Source organism: Rissa tridactyla, chromosome 1 (genome assembly GCF_028500815.1).
Source record: "Rissa tridactyla isolate bRisTri1 chromosome 1, bRisTri1.patW.cur.20221130, whole genome shotgun sequence".
Taxonomy (NCBI): domain Eukaryota; kingdom Metazoa; phylum Chordata; class Aves; order Charadriiformes; family Laridae; genus Rissa; species Rissa tridactyla.
The window spans coordinates 188,101,855-188,126,112 of record NC_071466.1 but is presented as its reverse complement, the minus strand read 5'-3'; the positions used below and the strand labels follow the sequence as shown (position 1 = coordinate 188,126,112).

Genomic DNA, 24,258 nt, shown 5'->3' with positions numbered 1-24,258 from the left:
ATTCACTGATATTGCTAATTTACTTATACAAGAAATAAATGTGAAGAGATCACTCTTATAGCTGGTCCTTCACATTTTTAATGCAACAAAATTTTGGAGGGGTTTTTTTTTTTTTAGACTTTTTTTTTTCCCGCTCTTACAACAGTTCTTTATAACAGTTCCAGCAAGATGAAACAATCTCTACATAAAGACCAGCATGTCAATGGATTTCTGAAAAAAAATAAATATATATATATATAAAAAAACCCAACAAACGACAAAGCTTTCCAAGGCAGAATAATCTCCTAGTCACCATTTTGGGCACATTTTTGCTTGCTGGTTTTGGAGATTTGAAATGGAATAAAACCTTCCAGCGTGTTCAGAGGAAACAAGCCTGTATTTCCAGCATGAGCAATATATTTTCTGAACCTAATTTGTGTATTTATTTGCCTTGAAAAGAACTATATGGCTTACAAAAATGCACTAAAAGATGGCTTGTTGCTTATTTCATAGGGGAGTACTGCTGTGCGATGTAGCATTTCTGTGGTCTTTAGGCTTCATGGACAGCAAGCAAACAGATTTATGATATTGCTAGAATAGACTGTGGTTCTCATGAGCTGTGACAGCTGTTATTTTATAGTACTTAAGTCAGTGTGAAGTGATAGCCAGGCACCTACTGGAAACGGTACATACAGGCATAAATAATGTGTATCCACATGATTCCTGCAGCATGTAAACGCGATAATGTAGTCATACTCCCTCTTTCAAACACACTCGGCTTGGCACATCGAGACCGCTTATTGGGCATCTGTGATGCTCCGTGACAAACTGCCCATTCTCCACGCTTGCCCATTCTTTATGGCAGGATCCACCCTTTTCCAAATGTACAGTCTTGTTGCATTTGCAGTTTTTTCCCACCCACATCCTTTTTAATGCACAGACTGATTTAATTGCTGGTAAATCCACCTGTGGAAATAACCACGTATATCTTCTCCACTAGAGATCCACCTATGAAAAAAAATACATTACTATCAACATAAAACAGGGTCAGTTCCAGATCCACCTTCATCACAACAGATGTTTCGACAGAAGCACCGCACGCACAGGACATGCTTTGTAACACAGCCAAAAAAACATTACCTGATGCAGCATCTTAATTTGACTCTGTTTCAGGCAGGACCTGACTGAGTCGAGTCAGAATAACCTCATGATAAGGGTACACCACCATGAGCCAAGAAACCTGGCCTCTCCTCATGGCTCTATCTCAGTTTATTTATGTAACCACGGGTAACTCGGGTCAGGGCTCAAACGAATGACTGAATTATGAGTATCTAATAAGTTACTGTGGGTCCAAGCAGCGACAACTCATAACTACTTGCATTCTCATAGCCAGTGAAGGTAACGTACGTCAATCCAAATACCTCGGATCTGGGCAGACACAAGACAGCACAAAGAAACAGTTAATAAAACCCAGCTGAAAAGAGGATAACTTCATGAATTCATGAAGTGCCATATGTTTCTTTTTTTAGGTGCCCGTAAATTGAAATAAATCATTGTTTTTAAGCGACCGTAAAGTTAACTCTAAGTGCTGCGGTCACTTTCTTCCAATATCTCTTACAAAATCCTATTTATCATGTGTTAAGAGTTCTGTTTCCCTCAACACAGAAGGAATTCTGTAAGAGAAAATAGTTACCCTGCTCAAGTTAGTCCACACACTCACCAAGCTGCATTTTCTTGCTTTGGTTTTGGGGGGTTTGTTTTTATTTTTAAACTTCAAGTTTGTCATGCAAAGTGCTGATCAGACATAAATTCATTCTGCCAGGTCAATTTTATTTCTTTTTTTTTTTTTTCAAAAACATTTGTAGGTTAAATTTATATCAGCAGATTTTATGTAAGATATCATCTGTCAGCACCTGTCTAGCTTTATGCAAGATTGGGTATCATTTGTCCTCCCACAGACAGAAAAAAAGCAGAAAACCAGCAGAAAACCCCCTGCTGTGTACTTGGCTAACTCAACAGGACGTGGGGAAAGACAGACAGGAGGAAATTAGGCTGCACTGAAATGGTTTGTACCATTTCACAAAACGTCATTGGGTTGCAAACTACATTCCGTGTGCACAAACTAAAATGAATTGATAGGGACTTGCAAAGCAAGGAGGAACATAATAACTATAGCCATTGCCAAAACAGAAGGACTGAAGTAGTTGAGCCCAAGCCACCAAAAGAAGAAAAAGAAAAAAAGGGGGGCAAGGGGGGTGTAAGAAGACAAGGAGAATGTGCATTTCTTGATTTTAATTTCGTTTCTACCACCAAGCCAGGAGCTCTGCATTCAGCTCCTAGCAGAAGCAAGTTGTGTATATGCTCCATCTGCACAAGTAATTATTTCACTTATTTGTGCACAAGCGATAACACCTGCGTGCTGATCCCAGCAACACACCGAGCACTCCCTCTGTCCTGCCTCCAAGCTTAAGATACCAAGAGGCAGCAGAACCATCAACCCAGGTCAGCTGCCCAACAGGCCAAAGACTCACACTATTTTAAAATTACTTCCATCTCACCAATTTACATGTTAAAGCAGAATGAGTAAATAAGAATCATTGCTTGGATTCATTAAGGAATTTGGATAGAGGAGAGAGTACCTTCTTTCTCAGCTGGAGCTCTGCATGCTCAGCATTACAACCACAGCACTTCAGTGGGTTCCCCTGCTTTAGCCAGGTGGATCCTGGCAAACGCTGACCCAGGGCAGGCATTTCAGCTCTGCTTTATAATTTGAGTTCTCTAAAGTGCCTGTTGTTGCACTGTAGAAGAGAAACATACGTTACTCCTGCCCTGTGGGCATAATATACAACTTTTCATTAGATCACTACCCAAAATCCTGCATTTCAAGGCTAAAAATCTTGCAAGTACCAGGTGTTAAACGGATTAAAGTCAAGTGGGACCCCTCAGACAAGGCTCACTTCATCTTTCCTATTTCCTATTTAGCATGTTCATTTCCATCCCAGTGGGAGACGAAGAACAGATGACGGCAATATCAAATAGTAACTACCTCAAACGTATTTTCTATCTTTCTCATGTCTAGATAAAATTCTAGTATCAAGTGGTGCCTAACAAGAGGGTTTGATGTGAAACCAGGCCAGCCAGGCTCAGCCACCAGAGCCAAATGATACTCTGAACAGCATTTTATTCTGAAATGAGCCCCATACACAGCACAGTCAAGGCACTCTACACAAGGCTTTGGTTTCAAGGCAACAGATACCCCTGATGGGAGTTTTCAATTTACAAGTAATTAAAGAGAAACCCACACCCCTCAGCATAAAAATATAACACAGATCTTCCATTGTCTCCAACACATTTAGTCCTCAAAATCTGTTTTTGCACTGTTAAGACAGCAGATTTCCTTAGGTTCCAAGGAAGCCAGTTCTAATAAGAAATGGCTGGTATGTCGATGAGACATACCAAATCCCAAAACTTTTATACCTTCCACCTTATAAGGCTTAGACCCAGAAAACAAGAACTTACAAGCACAGTCTTGCAGTCAGCTTTCAAATCAGCACACCAGCGTCCTAACCCTGGTTTCAGAATCTGCACTTTTCAGCAGAATCTGGGCCAATTAGCGTTGGTCCTGCTGCTCTCCTGCACCTCAGCAGGGTGGTCAGAGCACAGGCAGAGGCTTTCTGCTTCTCAGAAAAAGGCCCTTTTGCACAGGCTTTTTTGTCTGTTTGGTTTACAGGCATAGTGCCTAAACTCCAAACAATTCCCAGCATCTCTAAGTGTTATGGTTTGAAGAACCCACAAGAATGTCTTGTCATTTAGACGATTATTCTATCACCTGATGAACCCTTCCCACCTGGGAAGGGGAAATCAGAAAAAACAAGGAAACCCAAGGGCTGAAATATAAACAGATTTAATAGAATAATACTAAATAATTAATATTAATAATACTAAAGGACCAATATTGATCCTGAGACCAATATAAAATATACAAGGATTATACTCAGCCAATTCCATCAGCATGAAGCTGTGCACTTCCAGCAATGGACAACAAGTGTCGGACACTGCGAGTGCTGCGGCTTCAGGAAGAAGGGAAGGGCTCAGGGGTCTGGCATCAGGGCAAGAAGTTCTCAGGATCGCAGCCATCATAGAAGAGGAGAAACTCCTCAGCAAACTTTCTAATTTATATTCAATGTGACATTCATGGTATGAAATAATCCTGTTGGCCTACATGGGTCAAGTGCCTGGGTCTCGTACCTCCTCATCCCTGCACCTGGCGAGCTTGAAAAGACCAAGATCTTGAAACCCACAAACCACAGCTGGCTATAAAGTAAGTATTTTCACAAATTCAGACACCAGAGTCTTCTAAATATGCAGTTTTCTCAAGGAATAGAAAAGACCTTACTGAAAAGTAAAACTACTGAAAGAGAAATTAATCCTGCATAGCTCAAACCAGGACACCAAGAAAAACAGACCAGGTAAAATTAAGCCAATTTCTTCCAACCCCACTGCCTTCTCCCTGCCAACCCCAGCATACCATTCAGGGAAAACGTGGTCAAAATGTTCCATAAAGCACAGTGCCACACGACCCACCTGAACCTGGCTTCCATCTATATCTTAAAGAAGAGGGGAAAAAAAAGAAAAAAGACTTCACACACAAACAATTTTTACATATTTAATGTAATGGCACCCTAATTATGTTTACAGTACTTTCATCTCCACTAGATACTGTGTTTCAAAAGTATAATGGGAAAAATCAAACATAAAAAACACAATATTTTTTTGTAAAGTTTTAGAAACTCAACCATTTGCAATTACATATGCATAAAAGCCTTTCAGAAATTGTTAAGAATTGTTTTTTTTTCACCCTCACACAACAACAACAAAAAAGTTTTGCTGGGTCTTTTCACAAGTTAAGGAGATCAAAGATGGCACTTAAATTTCTGAAGTCAGGGGTGTCATAAGGTCATACCAGGACTTCCGTTGGAGAACCTGCCATGAAGCAAACACTATAAATAGGAAAAGAATGTGCAAGAGCCCTGAATAAGTGAGTCACGCAACATGTTTTGCAAGCATATGCTCCGACAGCCACGGCACTGAAAACTGCTGGCTGAGGAAAGCCTGCCTGAATTTCTTCGGGTAAGGTCTATTCAAAGCATACCCATCACAGAAAGTCATATGGATAGCAACACACTAGACCCTGCAACACTAGTGATAATCCAAGGTAAAATCCAAAAGGAGAGCTCAACAACCAAAACATGTAGAAAGGTCACTTTGAGAAGCCATCGGAATAACAGCAAGTATTTGTTGGTTTTCCTATGGCAAGTAATTAAGAGAACTAATATGGAAGGAGATACAAACAGACTAGGCAGAAGTCTTTTTAAGGTACTATCAGCTAAAAAACTAGTAACCCTATCATTTTATTATTAGTTTCATAGTTTGACGTTAAAGAGTTAAAGAAAACAAGTACGCTTCATTCATACCAAGTTTGGAGTATCCTTAAAGAGGGAAATCTAGCCTAGAAGGAGCCAAGGACCCTTGATTTTCACTAAAAGTTTAGCCCAAAAGTTGGTGTACTCATACAGTCACTTAAAACAGACTTAAAATTTTGGGGGTGGCTGCAATTCCTACCATTTACAGTGCTCATTTTAACCCTTAATCCTCTAATTCGGGATTAGGGAAAGGACTCAAATTCATAACTGGAGAAAACTACCTTTGGTGAAGTCAATAGTTTGGTTCCAGTATGATCTTTAAATATTCCTTCTCCCATGCTTAGGAACTGCTCATTCTGATGTTTACAAATTATTTTTTTTTTATTTTATATTAAGAAAATTCTCACTAGAGTAAGAAAGGCATTAACATTTTATCTCTGCATCCTACTTCCAGAGTTGCCTCTCACCCCTAAATTCCAGCGGTCATCCCTAAAGGATATTCACTAATACTCTCTTATATTTAATACTAAAGGCCACATCCCGCCAAAGTCTTCTCAGTGTGAACAATTCTTGTCAAATGCATACAGAAATGTCCTCTAAAAAGCTTGATATTTGTAAAAGAAAGTAATTCAGAACTTTAAGTTAGTATTTGTTCATTTGGATGCCCATATGACATGAATCAGGCAGATAATTTGATTCATGCATAGGACTGATGGAGTATGTTAAAGAAAAAAATGCAGAAATCTATATTAATTACAATTTTTGATTGAATCATATATTAATTATACAGAAGAAATGAAAAATCTCTACTTACACAGAAAAAGGGGGGAAATAACACAAACACACTCACTCCAGCACTTTTCCTAGTATAAGAATATTGCACATTCCGAAAATGTTGCACAAATTACTGGCTTTATATAAAGACCATATATGAGGTATTAGTCTATTAATAAATAAACAAGAACATGGAAAAGAACAAGCACTTAATATAATGCAACAATCCATTCCAAGTATCTAGTGAATGAAAATTGAACAAGCAATAATACATACCCTTTTGAGGGGAAGATTAAAGTTACTTAGCAAATAGGCAGCTTTCAATATCCATCTGAGAAGCAAAGGGTTAAATCTCTTTTGATAAAGATTTTTAAAAACTCAACACCTATTTAGAATATTGTTGTTTAAAATGCTCATTTTGCTGATGTAATCAATCTGAAAGGTAAATTCTTATTTCACAATTCCAAAGGGATAGCAATATGTGGGTGACAGCAATCTTATTAAGGGGAACCAATTTAATATACTAAACCTGTACTACTAGTTAAGAAATAAAACAAAACTTTTGGATTGACATCAGTAAAAATATTTACAGGTTTTTTGTGTGGTTTTTTGTTGGGTTTCCCCTCACCTCTTTTTTTTTTTCAGTTTTAAATAACTTAGACTGGTTATGGATTTCCATGGTTTTGAAAACCAATACCCATTCGTACTGTCTTTATTATGAAATTCCTGCACAAGATATTAGATGAATACAACAATTTTAATTGTCAGTTGTACTCTGTGTTTATGCTAAGAATTTACATTTCTAATCACAATGCTGAAAGACTCCTGGTAACAAATCTGTCAAGTCTAAACACAATCTACTGATTTTTTTATTTAGAACCTTCCAGGAACACTAGGAATCTGGCAGCAAGCTTACCTTGTTTAAGTTCACAAGAGCACAGGAGAGTATTTACGTTCAATAAACTGAGCTACAGAAACTACATTGCACACATGATAATATAATAAGCACAAAACAAGAGTGTTCTCAGTATGCTCTTCTAAACTTTGTTAAGGAGATATTTGTACTTTGGAAGGAAGAAAAAAAAGTTTGTGTGCACACAAGCTTACATACATGAATAGCCCTTAAATAAGTCAAGGGTTATTCAAATCCTAAAATCTCTTCAGGCCAATGAAAGGCTATTTGGAAAAAAAAAAAGTAATTCCTATATCACTCTCCTAGGTAAAGCACAATCTTAACATATTCCCTCTTGTTATTTTCCAATTTTAAAAAGCGGGTTTTTTATTAATACATTTGTAATGCTGAAAAGAGTGACAGAGACTCAGGTAAGTCATATTTCTGCTGCTACTTTGTATAAATTATCAAATTTGCACAGTAAGTCCGTATCAGGTAAAAATTGCAAGTATCTCCCCTGCTGCAATCCATACGCACCAGTAACTCAAACAGTCCTGAATTGGCATATATGAAAAAAATTGTACTACATCTCTGAAATTAAAAATATGTATCTTATGTTGAAGTTCAAATACATGAATACGTGAAGTTTCAAATACATGAGATGACTTCTCTCCCATTCTAAGTAGTTACTAAGACATTTACTTCCCAACTGTGTATTGTTTCTATTTTGAAGATTAGTTTCATCTACAATTTCTTTATAGTAGTTAAGTGTTTTTTAGAACAAACAGTTCAAAGAATTTTTTCCTTGTTAGCACAAAACCAAGAGAGGTTATGAAGATGTTGAAAGAAGAAGAGAGATGAAAAGAAAGGAGACATTATTGTCCAGAACAGTCTGTATACGTGGTAACCATATTTCCTCGTCTCTGAGTGACAGTCCTACAGTGCTTGCTGGATCCATGAAACCTGGTATCAGTTCGCACTGCATGTCGGTGTGCGTTTTCAAAGTCACTAAACGAAAACATTTTCTCCATATTTTCAAACACATCATCAAACAGTCCACCTCCAAAGGAGAACTCTTGGAAAGAACGTCTTTGCCGATTGTGAGCTTCCCGATGACTTCGGAAGTGATTTTCAAAGTGCTTTTTTGACCGTGAGTTTTGACTAAAGAGGTCAAAGTCTTTGAACAGATCATCAAAGTTGAAATTAAATGACTGATGAAACGGACTTTCATTGTTTCCTTGTCCTCCGTGATGCCCAAACTGATCATATTCTCTTCGTTTATTTTCATCTGATAATGTTTCATAAGCTATTTCCATTTAAAACAAACAAAAAAAGTTTAAAAAGTTTATTTACATTCCCATTTAAAAAAGAAAAAAGAAAACCATTCCCAAATATAAAGAGCAGCAGCTTTATCGCACTCCCTCAACAGGACAAAGTTCAAGCAAGACTTTCATTTGAGACACAAGCCCAATCAAGCTCAACTTGACTTTAACTTTATTCAACACAAAATAAGCTGTTTCAAGATAAATAACTATTTATTTATAATAATAAATATAGCTATACTATGAGGACAGATTATATCCTTGAAATTTTTAATTCCCATAATACAACACAGTTTAACTACCAATAAAGGTTGGTGCTTATATTTGAAAGAAAATAGCAATGACACACGGTGATCAGAAAGACTGAAGGAGAGAGGATGAGTTAGGAGCTCTATCTAACAAAACGAACTAACTGCCTGCTGCATTCCTGTCACAGAAACACAGTGCAAAGTCTGCAAAACTACTTGCCAGCCAGCCAGCAAGCCCTAGCTACACTGCAGTTACAACTAACCAACAAGATAAACATCAAGGAGATAAAACAAAGGAAATGAGTTTCCTCTATGTCCAAATTCTCAATTTTTTCCAAAAGTTCAACAATAAACATACATTTTGTGTTTGGATGTACCTAAAATGGAATTAGGTTTCCACCTGATCTTTGGTCCAGACCTACAGCTACTGCTGTTCCAAGGTAGAAACTCTGACAGATAATATACCTATTCTGATAACATGAAGTATTTCAAACATTTCTATTTTCTTATCTGTCAGAGGCTTGCAACTATTCTATATACTTCAACACTTACTTAAGAGTTACAAGCTCCTCCTGTAATAGGTGCCAACAACTGCAGAATGTAAAAAGACTGCCAGAAATATCTTATTATCTTAGTTAGGAGAACTACACAAATAGATGGATGTTATAACACAGTCTATGGAAGGCAGAAATGGAAACACCTTATTTTTCACCAAATCTTTTTCTATTCTGGATTATTTGCTTCCACCATTATATTTTATCACACAACACTTACGAATGGTGTATTCCTAGAATAACAGGATAGTTCATGTTGGAAGGAACCTCAGAAGGTCTCTATTCTAACCTCCTGCTCAAAGTAGGGTCAGTTACAATTTACAAGCCCTAAAAAGTTACAAGCCTCTAAATTACTCAGGACTTTATCCCCTCATTCCTTAAAAATTTCCAAGGTTGGAGACTCCACAACCTCTCTAAGAAACCCGTTCCAACATTGGCCTATCCTCAAGGTGAAAAAGTTTTTCCTTATAGCCACTCTGAATCTCTTACACCTGTTGTCTCTTTTAATCCCACCACAAACCACTGAAGCACCTTGCTGCATTTTTTTTGCTAAATCTCCCCATAGTTACTGGAAGGTCGCTGTTAGGTCCCCCTGAAGCCCTAGTAATCCTGAGCTGGATGTTATTAGACAGATCAAAAGATAAGAATTAACCTCCTAGGAAGCTGTCCTACTGCCAAGTATTTTTTGTGACAAGAAGCATAAGCCAAAAAGCCTAATAAGCAGGAATGCATAAACTGTGTAAAAGGCCTGCCTAATGTGCAATGAAACAGAAACAAGTAAGATATTGATATTGAACATTTGATAGCACAGAAGAAGAAAAAAAAAAAGTCTTTTTACCTCTTACTCAGTAAAAACAGAGCATACTTAAATTACCAAATCTGCTCACAGATATAAGCCACATGTCAAATTATTAAGACTAAGGTTAGCATATATTACCTTCGGCAATTTCTCTAAACTTCGCTTCTGCTCCAGGACTCTTATTTTTGTCTGGGTGGTATTTCATAGCGAGCTTGTGAAATGCCTTCTTGATCTGGCGGTCAGATGCATTTTTTGGCACTCCTAAGATATCATAATAGCTCTCTGTAGCCAGTATTAATTCAGTTATCATTAAAATGCAGAGAGCAAATGTGAAGACAGATTGCGTAGTGGCCATTTCTCTGGTTCCTAGAAAGAAAGCGAAATATACTTGAAGAACAAGTTATTTCACATTCCACAATAACTTAAAAGTACAACTGTAAGCTCGAAGAGGAAGACCTACATGTTTCAGGAGTCACTCAGTGACAGACATGTAAGCACGCTGTTTCACACGTGTCAAATTCCATTCCCCTAGTTTCAGATTCACAGAATATGAAAGTGAAACTACTGCAAATTCACATTTCACATGCATCACAAGCACGCTTCAGTGTTCATCTTTGTTTTACACCTACCCTTAACTGTACATTCTCCCACAGAACTGTTGAAGTAAATACACAATATGTTTCACTGTATCAAACAGTTCATGCTGGCATACCTGAACTAGCTTTAAATTAATTCTTGAGTTCTAGGACCATAAACATAGCAGCTCTACATTAAGCACAGGTTGCAAAAACCCACTCAACACTGGAAGACCAATTCACTGATTAGCTTGTGCAACAATAAGAGCCTGAAAACACAACTGAACTAAACATTGACTGCGAGGAGCAGGAAGACAAGACTGTTGGACGTTCATGCTCAGCTTCAGAAGGTCACTTAACTGACCCAAGGAGAACATGATAGAGTAAAACACTCATTTAAAGTACAGAGTTCAGTCAAGTAGGGCATATTTTCATTTACTGTACAATGGGCTGAGCTTAGCTTACTTCCATATTAGATTGTACTATAAATAAAAATACCTAACATATCTTTGATATCAAAGAAATTCATTTGATAAATGTCACTGCATATAAAGGTTTACATATTAAACTCTCCATGTCTGAACTGAACTCAAAAAAAAAAGGCTTCTTCACTAGACAAGCAGCTTCAACAATAATTAAAAGTTGTAACTTTTTTTCAGCAACCTATTTGTCAAAAGGTTACATTTTAAAACAAACCAATGTTAGAACTCAGGGGAAAAAGCTGTGGCACAAGTCATGAGAAAAATCAGTTCCACGTAGGCACATGATCTTTCGTGATTTTTATGAAGGACAGCGTGAGCTCCTCCTATCAGAAGGAGAGATCAAATGATTTTCAAGGTCTGTGAATATTGTATTTAAAACACAGAGTATAGAAACGTGAATGTTCAAAGACAGAATGCTGGCTGTCACCCAACCAGCAGGATAAATGACAAGGCCTTGAACATGCCAGAAGTAACACGTCCCACTCACCAGATTACACTGATTTGAGTGCAAGTACAACTCGGAGATATGAATGGTATTGCTTTCCTGAAAGTTGAATAAACGATCCTTACAGTCTGGTTATTATTAAAGTTAGAATATTTTTAGATGCTATGTGGCCCAAATATTTGTCACAGAGAGTTCAAAACCTTTGACTATCAGGTACGTAAGACGATTAAGCCTTTAATAGAAAGTCCATATGCTCTCAAGAAACTTAACACCCAAGCACCAAAAATGGGAAAAAAAAAATATAATTTCTAATAGGTAAATCAGGGGGCTAAAATGAATCTTGCGAGGCAAGAGCAAAAAGCTTGTAAGATTAACATGCCCATGCCCTCTTAAGTATTTATTTGGCGAGCAGCCTGCATGATATCAAGTGTTGAGGAGCAGCAGTTGAAACAAACGGTATTTTGATCAGTGGTACTTAGATATCAAACAGACAGGTCTTTTCAGTATTCTTCGTGCATGATACCAGACATATTTTTAGTACAAGCCTTTGCACATATTTTCTCTCACCTGTTCACTAACCTGAAACTTTGCCACTTGGACACTAAGAACTACACATATGTACATCCTTCCACACTTTTGGGACTTTCTTCCTGTTTGTGCTTTATAGATTCAGATCCACGTCTTCATCTCACATGTGAGACTGTTTTGATTTTACTTCATTTCCACACACCTGCATCACGCTTACATAATCACCTGCTGCATTCTCTTAAGGCTAACTTCCCTGCTTCTATTATTAAACATTGAAAAGAGCAGTTTATGTTCTTCATTAAGAGCCAAACACTCTTTTATAACTCCCAAGTTCATCAGAGCCTGATCAAGTCACTCCCCTAAAGTCTTCTGCTCAGCCTAACTTCAACTTCTATTACTCTTGATAATGAATTACACCTAAGTTCTCCTTTTTCTACAGTTTTACATTAGGGTTTCTGGAGTGCAGTTCTATGCTATACTTTCCCTAGTTTCATCTGAATTTCTGAAGCATATAAAAAGCAACAGTACTTAAGTTTCACTGTTTTTTAAAATAATGTAGACAACTTAATGCTGCCCTTGAACAACTCAATGAAACTCAAACATAATAAAACATAAATGAAAATCAAATACAAATGAAACTCCAATATAAGCAACATTTTAAACTTGACACAGTAAGTCTTATATTTAGACACTATTATCCATTATTGAATTTACTTTTCAGAACATACCTCTTTTATATGCTGTCAGCATCTTAATGTTGCTACTGTTAAGTAAGATGTTAAATGCCTGACCTCTCCTTTGCCATCCCTAACTATTTTTACAATTACTTTCAAAACGAAGTTTCTTTTAAACACTATTCTGCTTATGTCTCCTTCTTCCTCTGTTTCCCAACTGAAAAGGGACAGACAAGTTTCACTTTCCAGGCTATGCACAGAAGTTACTTCCAGACTTTGGAAGTTGTGTATACTTCTTGACATTAGGCTCATGCTATAAAACAGTCCCTCCTTACAGTTATAAAGAACTACATTTTATTTGGGTACATCTAGCAATAAAGTTAGAGATTTTATTAATACAGATTAATTATTTAACTTTGCAGGATAAGTAGCTACAGATCCCAACTACTATTAAGCTTGGTATAGGAAGTATACTGTCTAGTATTTATCAAGAGTATTATAGAGGTGATAACAATCAGTTCTTTATCAGTTCATCAACATTTATCAATAGCTGCAAGATGGTAATGTTTAAGGATGACGCAGCTGGAATAAAATCTGTCACATAGAACACGAGGAGCTACTTTCCATCTTGCAATGCAAATGCCGTATTCCATCCCTCTTTAGGGGTAAATAGCATAGATCTTCGGTAAATTCACAAAGCCTCACATACTCAGAAAATCCACAGCACCACTACTGCTCTGATTACATGAATTGCGATGCACTATCCAGTGGAATTCTGATGTCATATAATTATTTTTGCAAACGATTCATTAGTAGTGAGCAAACTAACAAAGTTTTCCATTGGTTCTCATATCACGACTAACCCGATGAGTAAGCAAGTCTCCCACAGCCAGCTACAGGAGAGTCTGTCAAACTCCGGAGCTTGTACTTTTCTTGGCCTCTCCTATACTGATCAGAAAGCAAATCTAGAAGGCTCCTGAAATTAGCCCGGGAGAACTGGGAAACGAGAGAGAGCCTCCCCTGGCATCACCCTCCCTAGCCAGGCCCCTAATGAACCTCGCTAGAGCCGTACCACAAAGCGAGGCCGAAACAGAGCTCGGCAGATAATACCAGCGACACTAAGGGACGCTGTCCCACCTCCAAGACGGTCAGGCTTGGGAAAGATCACTGCAAACGGGCCTAGCGAGAAATGAGAGCTCAGAGGGACCCAAAGAGCAAATAAACCCACCAGAACGAGTCCCAGTGTTGTCCCAAAGCTCTAAGGTACACCACCAATGTCCCCCCTTTCCCACAGTGTCTCCCCTTTCCCACACCGTCCCCAGACCCTCTCCTCCAGCCGCCCCAGCGCCCTCTAACCCCTCCGCGACCGCCTTCCCTCCAGCTACCTCCGCAGCCCTCCACCTTCCCCAAGCCCTTCCACATCGGCCCAGGCCTCTCCCCGCCGCCCCTCTCCCCGCCGCCCCTCTCCCCGCCGCCCCTCTCCCCGCGGTGGAAGGCCCAGTCCCCGCCGCGCCCCTCACCTCAGCCCTCGCTCACGGCCGCCACCAGCACAGAGGCCGCTACCCCTCAGCGCCCCACGCGCCGCTCCCGCCCAACGGCCGCCGGCGCTCGCGCAGACCGGCCCCCCCGCGCCCCGACGCCGGTTCCTACACGAAGCGCTGCCCCATTGGTCGCTCGGCCCCACGTGACGCTAGGCGGGGCTTCCGCTCCGAGGGGCGGGGCGGGGCGACGGGAGGAGGCGGTGGCCGTTGCCCTCGTGACTCCCGCCCCCCCCCGCCCCCGCCGCCGCCGCCGGGCAGGTGGTTCCGGGCCCCGGACGGGCTGGGCTGCTGCGTTCCGCCATGCCGCGGTACTGCGCCGCCTCCTGCTGCAAGAACCGAGGGGGCCAAAGCGCCAGGGACCAGCGCAAGTTGAGCTTCTACCCGTGAGTGGCCGGGGAAGGGTCTGGGTGAGGGCGGGCTCCGGGGATGGCGAGCGCCAAGGGGTCAACGCCGCGGGAGGCGAGGCCTCAGGAGCCGGGCGCGGAGGGGGAGTAAATGGCCGAGAAACTAACTTTAGGGGTCGGCACCCTCCTTGCTTGGCGGGGGAGAGGTGCAGCAGCGTCGAAGGGCCCTTGGGTAGGCGCAGAGGATTCGTGAAGTGAAAACCAAAAAAGTAAAATTTTGCCTAAAAAATAAAATTTGCGCGTATGATCATGGGGCTGGTTAGCTGCTAGGAGCACTGGTTACCCCGTTTTTTTAATCAAGCGAGGCGGCGCGGGGTGTTTCAGGAGGGCAGGCGTCAGCGGAGGCATCGGCTTAATGGTGAAGGAGCTGAGCGTCCTCCCATCTGACAGCTTGCAGGCTGAGCGCGGGGCCTAACAGAGGAGGAAGGTAAACATGGATACCGATTCTTTAAATATTCCCACTAGAATTATTATCTCGCCTGCGGTGCGAATGGGAGCATTGCTGGTTTGTTTGGAGGCAGCTGAGCTAGCTGGAAGCTAACTAGCTCGCTTGCCAAAAACCAGTTTGCGGTGGCTGCGTAGGACTCTCCGGCCACCTGAGTGATTCGTCACCATCCCAGGCCCGCAGTAACCTCTGTACTGTTGTGGTTACGTGGTCGTTGATTCCCAGAATGGTGAGATAAAAACCGTGTTTCTCAACCCTGAGAGGAGCACAGTGCAGGTAACTAAATATTAATGTATTTCTAGTGAATAAAAGTGTGATAAGCATTTGTCAACAGAAGGAATTTCGTAGCATTTAAGAAAAACTTGTAGAATACATTTCACAACTAGCCTCAAAATCTGTTTTGCTTAAATTTATACCTCCACCTAAGTTGTCAGTTTCAGTTGGTGAGTAGTCATTGTTATTCCAAGATCAGGAAGGCTATGTAGGAAGACCCACAGGAAGACTGCCTTGAAAAGGGATTTTAGTTTAGATTGAAGGAAAACTCTTTCCCGGCGTGTCTCTTAATATGTGATTCATCATAAAACAACCATGGAAATGAGGGAAAATAAATTATTTATATTGCTTTAGAGAATGTGAGTGCCACATGGCTGATCAAAACAAGTTTGAGTGCTGATACATATTTATATTCAAATGTATGGCATCAATATAAAGATGATTGCAAAAACACAGCTGTTTCATCTAGCCACTGAATTGGGCTGCATTACAAGTATCATGGCCCTGTAGAAGGGGTGTTGAGATTTGATTTATGTAGATCTCTTGCCCTACGTTAGCAACTACTACTGATATGAATTGCAAGTTTTATTCCCTTGCCTCTTACCACCCCAGAGAAGTCCTCTGTTTCTCAGTGGTTTGGTTCTGAGACCCATTCTGGATTTGGTTCTGGACTTTTTAATTGTGACTGAATCTCAGTTGGCCTAACTGCCTGCCTTTGTGTTATTTCTTCACCTCTTTTACTTGTGCAGCAGCGGCAGTTCCTGAATAAATTCTGTTTGCTTCCTCTTTCCATTGTCATTTTTTTTGTGTCTCATTTACACCAGAGGACAGATTCTGTTGACAAGTAAAGGGGTAGTGAAGTAGGAGCAGGTTTTGGCAAAGTTGCCCTTTAGCTAAAATAATGAATTTCGCTATCAGACATTGTCTCTCACTACAGATTGTTTTGTTTCCCATCTGAAGCTGGCTGACTGTGGGGAAGGCAGCAAGTGCTATGTTGCAAGGGTAACAGCAGTAGAAGCAAATGTTCTCTATCCCTTCTTGGAGAGGATGTGGTTGGTGCCATGACCTTCAATTGAAAGGAGCCATCCTATTAGTGAGAGCCTTCTTTGGACCTATGTAGTAACAGCCCAGGCTAAGCTCTGTTACTCATGGGGCATGCCATATAATATATGTAATGCTGCTATTGGGTGTACACAATCTAAGTAGGCAGGATTTGAAAAGGCTGAACCTCTAACCCATCCTTAAGAGGTTATTGTGTTCTTGCTGGCATTATTCTTTGCATCCCTGCAAACACTCAGAGCCAGATGCATCAAAAGCTTGCTCTGTTTCCTTGGTAACTTCAAAATTCAAATGGCAACAAATTCAAAAGCTGGGGAATGGGTGAAGACATGCACATTTATCCTGTGAATCTCAGGTATCTTTCTCTCAAAATGAACTTAGGTTGTAGTTTTGGAACACGGAGAGTCATTGCCATGTGTGGCTTTTGGAGGAAAACAGCAGCTTCAGGGATTTGAGGGTGGGATCTAGGGTTTGCCAAGAATTACCCAGACTGACTGGTGCCATAGCGTTCAGGTGACACCGGGCACTCCAGGCTCTCTCCCCAGCTTCTGTTGTGTGGTAATACCTCACTGCAGAACCAATTTTTTGGTGCATTGAAGTTCCATAAATATATGGTAATAAGCATAACTAAAAGAACTGATTGTTAATTAAAAGGAAACAAGAGCTAAGAGAAGAGAAATTGAGTTATGAATGCTCCATTTCTATTTAGGGAGTAAACCAAAATGGCTCTTGTAAAGAGGCTGTAGGCACTTGTTCACATCTGGATGTTTCTGTTGTGCATCATACTGCCCACAGCTAATGATTTTTACATCCTACAGTTACAATCAAGTCAGGTTTAATGACCACATGAATCTGTCTCTTACAGTTTCATATCCACAAAAACATAATTTTTTTTAAAAAAATTATTACTCATGTTTCTAAGGAATATTGCTTTCTTAACAGTAGTTATTTACCAGTGCTCAGAATTCAAGTTATGGTTTATGTATATCATATGGGGTGTATGCTAGAGTTGAAAGAAACTTGATATGCACCAGAGAAATCTGTAAGCATATTACAAACACCCTGATGTCGGTCTGGTAAGAGATAAGAGCTAAGAGTGGTCTGAATGTTTATGTTGCCATCACCATACCCACTTGACTGTATATGCATCAGAATTAGCCTTTGATTTCCCTTTAATTTGTGTATCGCGATTCATTTAAGTAAATTTTATATCTTTGCCCACTTCCTTTTAATTTAGTTCTCTTTCCCATGTAATTTCTCTGACTGTGTGCATGTATTTTCAAAAACGATTTAATTTTTTTTATGAATTTTCCTTTTCAAGTAGGTTAGGTGGTTGAAAAGTTAGTTATGGCTTACATAATATTGTGTGGGTTCTCAACACTGTAAGAAAGTTTAATTGCTGAAACACAAAATACAGAAATGCTTTGCATTTGTGTGTATTTACTTTTTGAACAAAATTTAAATCCTGCACTGGAAATATTCACATTTCCAAATTATCAGATAAGCTGAAGTATGACATATATTAAGAGGTACTCTGTTAAACAAAAAATAGTAACAAAACTTTATGTTACTAATTGTGTCTATTAAGACAAAAAAGCCCCACAAATACTGTTTCTAAAATGAAGGCCGGGCCATATTTATTTAAAACTATGTCAGAGTATTTCATCTGACTTCATCAGAACTACTTTCTGAGTAAGTGTTGCAGGATCAAACCTTTTAAAACATCTTGGCCATGGGTTCTGAAACCCTTTGCTAGCAGAAATCAACAGAAATTCTGCTGCTGAACTCTGGAGCAAATAATCCAACTAGAAGGAATTTGCTTAATTATTGTATTAACATGTAAGTGACATCCTGATTAGCATTTCATATTTAAAATTTTTTAAAAAGGATTATTTTAATCTTTTTGTAAGGAAAGACTACCTTGTAAGAAGCAATGAGATATTTGTTATTTCAAAAGAATAAAGAAAGAGAGAGAAAAAATAACAGTTTTTATGTTTGTGGTTTTGTTTGTTTTTTCAACCGCTTTAAAAAAGATTTCCGCTTCATGATAAAGAGCGACTTGAGAAATGGTTGCGGAATATGAAACGAGATGCATGGACTCCAAGTAAGCACCAGCTTCTATGCAGTGATCATTTTACTCCTGATTCCCTTGATGTGCGATGGGGTATACGATACTTGAAACATAATGCTGTACCAACAATTTTCTCTTCCCCAGATGATGAGGTAATGTATTCCTATCTTTTTTTATTGTAGTACAAAGCTAACCAACTATTTAAGTAATACAGATGTTCTAATTATTTGTATTGTAGTCATATTTTATTTTAGAAATAGAATTCCCATCCATCAAAATATTTTATCAACAGGACTGACACAAAACGAGTATGTGATTCCATAGTGTAAAGGAAGAAAAACTTCCCATACTTTGACTGGAGGTCCAGTATTTTTTTTAACTGGAAATTACAGAAGCATTTCCCATAGGAAATGTCCCATAGGAAAATAAATTTCCTATGAAAATATTATGATTGTAAATATTTTTTCCTGTTCAATTACTCTTAATGAATATTTTAATGTTATTTAAGGCCTTTTATTAACTGTACATAAATACCGGCTTTGGAACGTAGTAATTTCAAACTACACATTTCTCTTTCCTGTCCCTAACCCCTCTAACACCTAAGAGTTCAGGGGTGTAGGCTGCCAAAGATATGCAATGAGGACTATTCCATCTTGTCTTTCACAGAGTTTTACTGTTGGTTACATAAAAATACCGTGCTACACAGGCACCTAATCTTGATCAAAGCTATGCTAATTATCTTCTGACACATAACTATCTTCCTGTGGATCATCATGTTGGAGGTCAGAGAAGTGGAAAGACAAATTCCTAAATTGCTAAAGGCTAAATTGCTGAAACTGAAATGTGTGGCTAATCAATTTTACAAAATAAGTTATTTTTAGTCATAAAGTTCTCTGTCTTCTTTGATGGCTGCAAGTATTGCCCAGACTGCTTTTGACTCTGTAGAGTGAAAAGCAATCTTGGTGAATCTCTCAAATGTAAAAATAGAAAATCCCACAATTTATGGTGGTAGTAACTTAACAATAAATATCTTTCCTTCCACTGCCCCCACCCTGCTTCAATTTATCACTCGCTTCCCTGTGCTGTCATTGTAACAGGGAGCCCTAGCTTTGGAACTGGACTTTGCCGCCCTGTGGTTCTGCGCAGTTGCAGATAACTGTGTGATTTTTCCCCCAAAGAAAAGTTGGCTTTTACCCCCCTCTTCATTCTCTCTTGTTTTGCATGTGACCATAGAGCAGTCATAGTACACCTACAAAGGTGGACAGTAGAGTTATGAAGTTAACAAACTTTTTATGCAGTGGTGTTGCCAAGGACATACCAGTGGCTTCTCTAAGTCATTTTTGTATCAGCAATGTACATGGGAAATACCAGATAAATTTATTCAGTTTGGGAAAAGAACATTCTATGCTTCCTTTCAACATATCCATCGCTTCCCTGCTATCAAAAGAAGAGATGCCAGTTCTTGATATCTGTGATACTGTGAACTTGCTTTCCTGTGGTCTCACTTCTCTTTTTGGCATTATTTTCTTTAATCTCACTCTTCTGACTGTGCTTTTCTAAACATTTACACATATCTCAGTGACCACCTCCGCAAATCAACAATATCCGTTGACTTAGTCACTGGTTCTGTAGTTGCCCCATGCGTGTGCCAACACAGACAGGACGCATGAACAACCACAAAACCACGGATTAAAGGCAAAGAACAAATTTAATCTCGATGCCTTCTGGACCAGGGAATCTCTGAAGCAGCACCTGGGCAGAGGCACGCAAGTAGGGGGTGCAGGCACCATGGAGCAAGAGAGCCCCTGATAGCAAGAGAGTCCTTGTTAGCGAGCGAGAGAGAGAGTGTCCAAACCTGCTCGTTTTGCCTGTATTTCAGGGATTCAAGCAGGCATAGTTTTCACTGTGCTTTAACCTTCTCTGGCAGCAGGGCAGAAATCTCAGGCCTGTTTGATAGGGTGCCTCTGAGTCCATCACAAGCCTCTGTTATCTAAGTGCAGGTGTTCTCCTTGTCGAGCGCATAAGACTAAGCAACTATTAGTGTGATGTATGTGTTCTCCAACACCCCGTTTTGAGTCGCTTGAGCACGTTTACAGTCCTTTTCACTGATCTTTCATTACGTTCCCACACACCAAAACTGAAATTTCTACACAGACTGAATATTCACAAAGAGATGGGAAAGAGCCCTCCTTATTCTGGGGAAGAATCCCTTCTTGTTGTGTTTCCAAGTTAATGTAGAGGAACAAGAAGCTAAAGTCCCAAGCTGCCTTTCAACACTTGCCTCTAAACTCTTGGTTTGGAAAACTGAGAGTGGCAAAGAGAGGGAAGAGTTGCAATATTTGTGTATTGTTCACCACCACCAGAGAAAGGGAAATACCTAGTTTTCTCAAAATCCCCAAGACTGATGTGATGGTAAATATCATCTTTGAAAAGGTAAAGGTAACCAAATGGATTCTATTTTTGTGTGCGTTTTTCAGTCCTTTCAAGACTGAAGGTTCATATAAAATTAAATTACAAAGTTTAATGTGTTTAGGATACTTCGGACTACATACAAACTTTCATGAACATAGTTTGAAATTTTTGCCTGGACAGTATTTAGTTAGAAAAGTTGAAGTTGCTTCTTGTTCAGTGTGATTGTTCTGTGCATTTTTGGTTTTGTTTTTTAGTCCACAGGCCTAACATGAGTACAAGTTCCGCAGCTTAGTCTCTTCATAATCAAGCCTACTAGAAAAAAAAATGACAGTCACTGTTAGCGTATTTTCATTTCACTGACTGACATACTAAAAATCTTGTTTGAATACTGATCTTAAGTCTAATCATGTGGTGCTGTAGTTCATGTGGAGGAGGGGAAAAGAAGGTGGCTAAAAAAGGATAAGCTTCAAATTGTCCCTCTTTCAGTAACAACTTCTGTTTAAAGCCTGTTAAAATTTTATCCTGTTAAGATTTCTATCCATGCAAAAAAAAGGTCTCCATTTTTATGAATGGTGAAGTTTAGCTCTCATAATTGAATTGCTCATTTAAAAATCCACTTAGGTATTTGTGCATGAATATGTTTCACTGTTCTGCGTTCATAAACTATTTTGTTGTTGTTATTAAATTCTCTTCGGGTTGCACCACATGACTAAAAATTTGACATAACTGGCTAAAACAACTTTGTTGCATCTTTAAGGCAAAAATCTTGTACTGTGTATGTTTAATGCAGAGGTATTTAATACAGCACTTCAGGTGGTAATAGGAGATGCTAGCCAGTCTTTGTCAAACAGATTTGTCTAGCCACTTCTCTTCCAGTGTTTTTAAAATTACAATGACTCATGTAAATCAGTAAAGTTCCTTAGAGTTTGAAAAAGGAAAAAAAAAAAAGTATTATTGCCTTTAGAGCTTTAAAATAGTATTTTAACATTTAGGACCTGAAGCAAAGTTGTGGAAGACACATGAAGATCTCTGGTGTATTTTTTAAATGGTGTTTGTCTAAATTAATAGTTACGCTGTACCAAGTTATAAAATAAGATTTGCACAATTTTTTTTCTGTTCAAGTGATTTCCTAGTTACAAGGTAGTTGGTTTTATGATTTTGGTTTGTTTTTTTTTTCTCCAGGAAAAAGACTCTTCTCAGAAGACCCCAAAAGAAAAAAAGAGAGATGACCTGGAAGAAACAAATACAAATGTAGAGTCAAAGGCGGCATCTGCATTACTTGAACCTAGTACGCCAAAGAAAAATCCTGTAATTCCAGAAAATGTAGATGAAAAAGCAGTAGTTTGCTCAACTGCATTGAGTAAACCTTTACAAATTCAAAAACTACAACTTCAAAATGGAGAAGACTTTCAGGCAGACTGTGTCATTCTTGATCATTCATCTAAGCAGCATATACATCAACCTAATCCTCTTGTAATGCCACCAGCAGTCCAGAGCATGGAAGGTACCAGTGTTTCTACTGCTGTAGAGGATCCAGTGGGTTGTACAGCTACAGTCTTGCAGTTTACAGACCCTGAATACTTGAATTCGTCTCTGAAACTGAACAATGCTTTAGGTTCAATTACTGACTATGCAATTGAAAATCCTAATTCTCATGTTGTAGGCTGTTCTGTTGAAGTACAGCCAACAAGTGAAAATGCAGTTTTACTGAGTACAGTCACACAAACTATTGAACAATTCAGTGGAGGTGAAGAATCTGTCATTGCTATTATTGTGCCAGCAGAGAGTCCAGAAGAGCCTGAAATAGAAAATAGTTCTTTTCTGCCGATTAAGCACGAGTTTCTTGACACAGAGGACATAGAAACAGAAACAGATAAATCTGTGTATATGAATGCATATGGTGGAAATGAAGTATTACAAACTGAGCATTCATACTGCAAACAAGACATAGACAGAGATCACCTTTGGCAAAAAATTTCAAAGCTCTACTCTAAGATAACTCTACTTGAAATGCAGGAGATAAAAACTTTGGGGAGACTCAGGTCCTTGGAAGCACTTATTGGACAACTGAAGCAAGAAAACCTGCTTTCTGAAGAAAAGCTGAAGATTGTAGAAAACTGCTTTACAACACTTGAAGTGACTATGATACAATAAAGGCTTCTGATGATTGTTCTAAAATATCTTTTTAGCCTCTTTGGCTGTCCTTTTGGACAAATTAACTTTTGTTTCAGTCATGGTATTTTAAACATCTAACGCAAATTGTGTGAATAGCAACTATTCTTTAAAATCAACCACTACCAAAGCTAGGTGGTAGAATATTACCTATAAAACATGACTTGCAAGTAAGCTTTAAAAAAAAAACAAACTATTAAAGTTTTGTTAAAAACAATATGAATTGAATCTATAAAGATAAGTTAAACCTTTCTATCTGCAGGCTTCTCTGAAACATGCAACTTCTGTATTTGGGGCAGCAGTAAAATGGACAGAATAACCATGAAGGATGGACAATTGTAAAACTTGTTTTAAAAAAAGAAGTGTCGTAATTCTCTTTCAGATGAGTAAGGAGGTATGTAATACACATTGTCCGCTGAGGCCGCAATTACTCTTTAATTTTCCGTTCATCTAACATTTGTTCTGATAAATTTTTGTACACTTTGACCTTATTAAAATTGTTTCTGCATTAAAAGGTTTGTCTTTGCATTTAGTTCTAGAAACAAAAATTCTTTAAGAATATTGTTACGGGTCCATCTCTTTTTTTTTTTTTTTTTTTTAAATAGTAATATTTTTGCTGGTTAGTAAAAGGGAAAGCTCTAACTATTCAATGAGTGCTGTCTGCTCAGCATTGATCCTCTTACAATCTATAGCTGGGTAATTTATATACCCTTAATAATGCACTGAAGAAAACCATGCTTTGGAGGGCAAATTGTTAGTGAAAGTAGCAGAATCTGGCTCAGTATTTTTCTATATCTCATTCTTCCAGAAACAGAATTACAAGATTGAAATCTGCTCACCTATATTGATTTTTATTAACTGTTTCTAGTGTGCAGGGTACCACTACAGCAGGAAGATACTGACAGTTCATTTTGAAGGCAATTAATTTGCTTAAATACTTTCTGCTTATTATGTCTGCATGCCACCCCTTAGATCTAGAGTTCACTGTACCATCTAGTACAGTGAACTAGTAGTAGATCATCGAGTCCCAGCTGTACATTGCAGTTAGACTGGATGGTCATTGTAGGTCCCTTCCAACTGAACTATTCTATTCTATTCTATTCTATTCTATTCTATTCTATTCTATTTTACAATTATTAGATTACTTGAGAGACTTGGATGTATTTTCCTTTACTCAAAAGTGTGT

General features: G+C 38.8%; 2 protein-coding genes across 4 annotated transcripts; one reads left to right on the top strand and one right to left on the bottom strand.

The window, feature by feature from the left end:
* Positions 1-4,631: 4,631 nt before the first annotated feature.
* On the bottom strand, positions 4,632-14,366 carry DNAJB9 (DnaJ heat shock protein family (Hsp40) member B9). The gene is made up of 3 exons (XM_054222077.1): positions 14,216-14,366; positions 10,130-10,357; positions 4,632-8,374 (listed from the first exon to the last, which is right to left on the bottom strand). Exons 2-3 carry the CDS (start codon positions 10,344-10,346, stop codon positions 7,944-7,946), a joined length of 648 nt encoding a protein of 215 aa, XP_054078052.1. The 5' UTR covers positions 10,347-10,357; positions 14,216-14,366; the 3' UTR covers positions 4,632-7,943.
* Positions 14,367-14,470: 104 nt separating this feature from the next.
* THAP5 (THAP domain containing 5) lies at positions 14,471-23,586 on the top strand. 3 transcript variants are annotated; one of them, XM_054181216.1, is made up of 3 exons: positions 14,471-14,619; positions 18,451-18,640; positions 22,083-23,586. In XM_054181216.1, exons 1-3 carry the CDS (start codon positions 14,537-14,539, stop codon positions 23,052-23,054), a joined length of 1,245 nt encoding a protein of 414 aa, XP_054037191.1. In that variant the 5' UTR covers positions 14,471-14,536; the 3' UTR covers positions 23,055-23,586. The 3 variants fall into 3 exon arrangements, with proteins under 3 accessions (XP_054037191.1, XP_054037207.1, XP_054037200.1); XM_054181232.1 differs by lacking the exon at positions 14,471-14,619 and adding an exon at positions 15,130-15,361; XM_054181225.1 differs by lacking the exon at positions 14,471-14,619 and adding an exon at positions 15,864-16,451.
* Positions 23,587-24,258: the final 672 nt, after the last annotated feature.

Coding starts and splice junctions, on each gene's coding strand:
- DNAJB9 (XM_054222077.1), bottom strand. CDS start 10,346: ATGGCCACTACGCAATCTGTCTTCACATTTGCTCTCTGCATTTTAATG. Junction 8,375..10,129: donor GTTTAGAGAAATTGCCGAAG/GTAATATATGCT, acceptor AAATGGAAATAG/CTTATGAAACATTATCAGAT.
- THAP5 (XM_054181216.1), top strand. CDS start 14,537: ATGCCGCGGTACTGCGCCGCCTCCTGCTGCAAGAACCGAGGGGGCCAA. Junction 14,620..18,450: donor CGCAAGTTGAGCTTCTACCC/GTGAGTGGCCGG, acceptor GCTTTAAAAAAG/ATTTCCGCTTCATGATAAAG. Junction 18,641..22,082: donor TCTCTTCCCCAGATGATGAG/GTAATGTATTCC, acceptor TTTTTTCTCCAG/GAAAAAGACTCTTCTCAGAA.